We start from the raw sequence: 6610 nt of genomic DNA, 5'->3' as shown, positions 1-6610 counted from the left end.
ACTCATGATACCATGAAAAAGCCATTTACTTATCTTCATCTGTATGTAAATTTCGTACCTGTTGCCAGCTCCATGGGTGGCAGTCCTCTGTCCACCAAAAAAAGCCAGTACGGAGTCACTGAGGGGGGCCACAGTCTGACCGTCATTCTGTATGAGATCTCCAATCAGTTGCATCTGCCGCTCCTAATTAAATACACATTCCTTTTAGTAATTAAATTCAAAAGTGGAGAATGCTAAAGAAATTCTGTAGTTTCAAATCTGGCAACATACAAATGTAAAATGTTTATTCCGGGGTAGGCAACCTTGGCACTCCAGCTTTTGTGGAACTACCAGTCCCAAAAGCCATTGCAAGACCGACAGCCAACGGCATGACGCGCAGAGGCATGATGGGATTTGTAATTTCAGCACAGCTGGAGTTTTGAGGTTGCCTACCCCTAGGTTAAATGTATAGGCAAAAAACAAAAAAATTACCCATAGGTCCTTACTCCTTTTTTTACATCAAGAAAATGGACAAATAAAGCTCCATCAACAGACTTGCATTGAAAACAATATACCCCGGAGGGCGGAGGCGTCTTCTGCTTCAATAGCTTTTTCTTCCAGTGGTTATTCAGCAATTGTCTGACCTAGAGACCTCCACTAGGGGGAGGATCTGCAAATCTACATGACTAGGGCAAGGCTTAGGTTCTCTTTTTTACCTACCCCTGCTACGCCAACCACCAACCCCCCTTTTTCTTCCTTATCTAAAACAACAGGCCACACAGTATTGGATATAAATTGGCTGTAGCAGCCCTTTATTACAAATATGTAAACATTAACAAATCCATATAAAAAACTTTCATTAACTAATTATGTGTGTGTCCATGTGTACATATATATATATATATATAATTTTGTATGTATGTACACATGGACACACACATAATGAGGTCCGTGAAGGCCCCATTACCTTACAACAACCATCTCTGCATACCTTTTACCAAGGCCCGTTGCCGCAATGCACCGACTCAGGGACAACACACAGAATTACAGAATTGATGCAGAGACATTTTACAACTTACCACCATACACTGCCTTCCAGGACCCCCAGACCATGTCATACATGTAAACACACCCAACATTACAGACAAACAAAATCAGAAAGGGGCGGGTGGGCAGGAAGTTCATTTGCCGTGTGCTGTCTCCAACTGACCAGGGAAAAACTCAGCCTTCTCAAACCACTGGGAAGCCCCTCCTGGACCACCTATGAAATCGGCCAATCAGGTACGTACCCCTTTTATTTTAAAGAAAAACACTTGACCTTGACCCCTCCTTTTGATTACAAGTCCACCCTGTCATGTAGTCCCTCCGCCTATTTTGTTCCTGTCTTTTGCTCCGTGACTATCTTAATAAATATATTTACAAAAACATGGCTCGGCAAAAAAGAAGATATATACCATTACACCAAAAACGTTACTCTCCTGTAACCTTTTAAAAAATTATTTGAAATGATTACTCATTAAAATATATATAATGGTTTCCCTATAAAACAGAGCCGTCACATAAAAGTGAAACATCTCCCATTAATGTTACAGCCAGAGTAATAGTGGAATTGCCCTGTGCATTGACGATCACAATTCATGCAAAACATTGGCTGCAACTATGCTTCTCCTTCCTCACAATAAAAAGGGATGACCTTGCTTGTTTTGGGTTGCAGGCCATACCTGTGATTTTACCTTAGTGAGTTACTCCCTATATCTCAATCTACATTCCTGACCAGTGAAAAACCCAGAAAATGTGGGTGGGTGCTAAAATGACAGAGGATTCCAGGTAAAGAAAGGTGACTAGCACTCCAGCATAAATACAAGTGAATATTTATTGATTTATTGACTAAGTGTCACATCATCACAGGCGATGTTTCGGAACCGCATGGTTCCTTCCTCAGGCAAAACAGAGAGTGATAGCCAATCACAGCAGTAAGCCCACCTCCAACATTAGGATCCCCATAGAGGGCCATCAGGAGTAACAGTAAGGGGTTACAAAGAGCATCTAAAATCTGTTCTTAGCCTGAAAAAAAGAATGCAGAAACCACATCTAAGGGCTACAATATATTTGTTCTTGTGTTTAGGAAGGTAAGGTTAGCTAGAGACTCAGACTTTGTCTGTGGGAGATGTGGTTAAACTTTGGGTTGGAGATGCCCATATGTTCAGATGCCTTGGATAAAGTTAGGTACATCTTTCAATGGGAGTATATGTTTAGAGACTGTAGGGTCATGCTGGAAAATCTGACAGCCCTTTGATGTCTATAGCACCCTCAATGTGAACCAACGCTTGGTATGTGATCACTTGACTGTAGGGACCCACAAGGTCCCAATACGTTACTCTCTCTGTTGCCTTTACCTTTAGAGGTGCTCTGGCTGGGCTCACTTTTAAGTCCATCTCTGGGCAAGTCCAATTTTTAACCCTCACTCTCCTCGCACTGCTCTAGGATATTGTAGAGTTCATGTTTTAATCAAAAAATGGATTCCTCACAGTCTTCATTTCTGCTGAACTCTCACTTCATTTGAAGGGCTTTGTCTGGGCTTCAAGTCAAGAAGGTGTCACTACCAAATCCCTCTGTCCCTCGTTCCCCCTCAGTTGGCCCTCTTTTTAGTCTGATGTTCAGATATCTATGTAGAGGTTTAATTTAACTACCAAAAGTGTCCTTCTGCACTAAAACCAGTGGTGGAACTATCGCCATAGTGACCCAGGCAGCAGCTATGGGGCCCCAGGGCACAGGGGGGCCCGGCTAGAACAAGAAACAAAAGGGGTCCCCCTGATGCCATGCAGGCCACCTTTGTCGCTATGGCATTTCAAGCTGCTGGCTGTCACTGGCGGCTGTGAAAAGGAACGCACTTCTGTTCAGATCGCTGACAACCTGTCAGTGATCTGTGCAGCGGCGTGTTCCTCCTCAAGCCGCTGCTGACTCAGTGACAGCCAGCAGGTGCGGAGGAGGTGGGGCCAGGCAGCGGAGAAGTAGGTGGGGCCCAGTGGCAACCGAGGAGGAGGGCCTGGCGGTGGAGAAGCCCGACAGCGGATCGGGGCTGACATGTAAGAGGTGTGCAGGGGTGTGACCGGCACACCTGAGACCCTGCAGAGCCCACCATAGACCGTCTATGGTGGGCTCTGCAGGGTCACTCAGGTGGGTTGTGTGGGATCTCAAGTGGGCACTGCAAGGGGCATAACTAGAAAACACAGGGCCCCATACAAAATGTTGCTATGAGGCCCTGTGATTTCTAGTTATGCCCCTGGCTAAAATCTTCATCATATCTCTTAATTACGGTATCTTGTTTGTTATTTTGAAAATGTGTTATCAAGGAAAGCAAAAGCAATTGGTGGAAAATAAACTTTTTCAGGTTTAGACAATAATTTTTAGCATATAAATTCTTAACGGTCTGCATAACCGGGGGGCGTGGTGTGTGGGGGGGGGGAGGGATGTCCATTACCTAAATACATCATGACACAAGGTGCCCCTCTTTCTCATCTCAGAAAGTTGGGAGGCATCTCATCTATTGTCCATTCCCTATTGAGCACCCCTACAGAGCCCTCATTTATTCCCCATACACATCCATAAACCGGGAAAGGAAGTTAGATATAAAAGCTTCTCGCCTGAACAAAGAGACGAGATAATCCGTTTAGCTCACAAATCTTCCTTAAGTATAAAATATCAGAAAATGGGTTTTCAACGGTTATCCTCCTCGAACAAAGTCCCCTCAACCTTGCACAAAGTCCTCTCCGCACGCTGGAGATGTAACCAAATGGTAGATCTCTGTCTACGTATTTTTTGGGTGCGCTCTAAATGATCTTTTTAGTTGAAGGTAGCAGACATTATACAAATTTCTTACCAATTCGGATTTCCCCCATAGCATCTTATCAAAAAGAAAATAAAGATTACGTTGGCATTTTGCCAAACTCCGTGCAGATAAAACTAGTGCAAATGAATGCAGCTTTGTATTCACGAATACATAATTAATGTCTATCTAAAGCCAAAACCTTTTTTTATTTTTTATGGATACAGAGTAGAACCACTGTCAGGTTTTTATTGCTGGACGTCGCCACTGGCCAGCCACATGAGGTCTTTGCCCTTAATTCCACTTTTTCCCTTCCAGCCGTTAGGACGTCAGTGGTGCTCTTGGTAGGATTGTGCATTGAGACTGGGCCAAGCTGGTGATGAACCCCCAGGGGGTGTGTCCATGACAGCCCAGGCTACCAGAGAGTGGGTTGAGGGACATAGGCCGTCATTGAACCCAGAAGAGAACTGGTGAATGGCAGTGGAACAGAGTTATTGCTGGAAGCAATATGATGGAAAAGGCTTGTTGCACTCCTTACCGGAAAGTCCCGTAATCAGGGGAGGGTGCTCGGAATGACTGCGGTTGGCGCCGCCAATTGCACACAATATGAGAAATGTCACCAGCACACCGAGTTCCTTCAAGAATAATCAATCGTTGGTTTATTGAAAACTTTGACATGAGTTTGACATAAGTTATCAATATACTGACGATTGATTATCCTTGAAGGAGCTTGTTGTGCTGGTGACATTTCTCATATTCAACACCGGAAGCAAGGCTAGGATCGCAACAGCCTACATGTTTAGGCTAATGCTCTTCAGATTAAGTTGAACTGGACCGGGCCAAGGACAACACCATGCAAAGAAAACTTACCACCGTCTGCAGCTCAGTCTCCACCCTCTGGCGCCTCTTCATCTCCACATCCACCTGGTTGCGGGCGTGTTTCAGCTTCACCTGCAGCGCTGAGCGCTCAATCTCACATCGGAGCAGCAGTTCCTGCTTCTCCCTCAGTACCTTCTCTGCCTGCTGCCACTTCCTCCTCGAAGCTTCATAGCTGTGAGCAACCTGGATGAAGTCTGAAAATAATAATTACAAAAAAAAAGACATTGCAAAAATTAAAAGATTAAAATATAGCAGTTTTTGGGAGCTCCTTAAAAAGGAGAACTATGAGGTGAGTGAAAAATCACTTATCCTCATAGTTCTAGGCGACCTGTGACAATGAAGCTGTCACAGGTCGGCTCAATAGATCGGGAAGTGAGCGAACACATACTGTCTCTCACTCACTTTTCGATCCTGTCCCTGCAGAGAGCCATGACTGTCACGGCTCCCTGCAGGGACTCCCCCTCCCGTCAGATCCTCCAGCGCTGACTCGAAGAACGGACGGGGGAGGGGGCGGTTACAGCTGGCTCTGCCGCTAGATAGGCAGAGCCAGCTGTCACTCACACAGCTGGGTGGATCCAGACACCATTGTCGGGATCCTTTCCGGCTGCGGCGTCTCAGTATACCGCGAGCTCTAGCTGTAGCTTATTGGTGACAGGAGGACGCTAGTTTGTGTCCTCCCGTTACCCTCAGGAGAACTATGGGGAAAAGCCCTGACCCCATAGTTCTCCTTTAATGCCATTTCGGGTCCGTTAGCCATATACATCTATTACTAAAGCTGCAATTCGGAAATTCGGATCCCAAATGCCATTGGGGTCTGGGAGCCTCAGCTTTAGCAATAATATCTGTATCTGGTTTTCTGCGGTATTCGCAACGAATATTCGTAAACTCATCCGAAACGAACGAAAATTCTGATTTTGCCCGAATCTGAAAGCCGAACCAAATTGAGTTTCGGATCCATAGTATTTGAGGTTGAATAAAGACATAAGTCCATCAAGTGCAACCTATTGCGTGCGTGTATGCACATTCGTTATCCGAATCCCGAAATAACGAAATATCCACATTTTTCCGCAGCTTACATGTCTACAATGTAATAAAAGTGTATATGATGTTAAAAAGGAATTTACCATCCTCCACAGCCACGTTAAACTCGATGAGCCTCAGTAGGCGGTCGAAGTAAGACTGCAGGGCTTTCTTCCGTGACTCCCCCATCCTGTTCCACAAATAAAAGGATATTGAGTGCACACTACAAAAATCACACCATTTGCAGCACCAATGTTTCACCCCAAACACTGCAGAACATCCCAACACGTTGCAGTTCATTCAAGGTGTATCAAATCTAAAAGGCATGTAACGAGTCACAGTTTGATTCCCCAATAAAGCAGCCACAGAGTAGAAAAGAGCGTCCCCTGCCAGCATGCTGCAGGATAGGACTGTTGATCTCTGTTGGGAAGCAGTGGTTTCTCCGCAGAGACCTAACACACACACACACCCCTGGCTTTGTCAAAGCTAGAGCCTTCCAGCCAGCAGAGAGGGGAGCACGAGAGCTATATTTATTTTTATTACAGGTATTTATATAGCGCCGACAATTTACGCAGCGCTTTACATAGTGCACATTCACATCAGTCCCTGTCCTCAAGGAGCTTACAATCCAAGGTCCCAATCTCACAGACGGGGCCAATTTAGACAGGAGCCAGTTAACCTTCCAGCATGTCTTTGGAGTGTGGGAGGAAACTGGAGAACCCGGAGCACACACAAGCACAGGGAGAACATGTAAAATCCATGCAGATAGTGTCCTGACCGAGATTTAAACCGAGGACCTCTGGTGCTGTAAGGCAGAAGTGCTAACCACTCATCACTGTGCTGCCCATTTGATTTACTGGGGCCGGACCTCTGCAGAGGGACCACTGCTTTCCCACAGAGCGCAAG

At 45.4% G+C, this 6610-nt stretch overlaps 1 protein-coding gene across 1 annotated transcript in view; it reads right to left on the bottom strand.

Annotated features, from left to right (window-relative positions):
• Positions 1–5893, bottom strand: part of LOC108785772 (rac GTPase-activating protein 1-like) — a 43312-nt gene extending 37419 nt beyond the window's left edge. The window contains exons 1-3 of the mRNA XM_018554912.1: positions 5809–5893; positions 4676–4878; positions 59–183 (exon numbers count right to left, since the gene is read on the bottom strand). Coding sequence (XP_018410414.1) covers positions 59–183; positions 4676–4878; positions 5809–5893 — 413 coding nt within the window. The remainder of the gene's footprint in view (positions 1–58; positions 184–4675; positions 4879–5808) is intronic.
• Positions 5894–6610: the final 717 nt, after the last annotated feature.

This window comes from Nanorana parkeri, unplaced genomic scaffold, assembly GCF_000935625.1.
Source record: "Nanorana parkeri isolate BGI_ZX_2015 unplaced genomic scaffold, ASM93562v1 scaffold178, whole genome shotgun sequence".
Classification (NCBI taxonomy): Eukaryota; Metazoa; Chordata; class Amphibia; order Anura; family Dicroglossidae; genus Nanorana; species Nanorana parkeri.
This window is presented reverse-complemented; position numbering and strand designations above follow the sequence as displayed.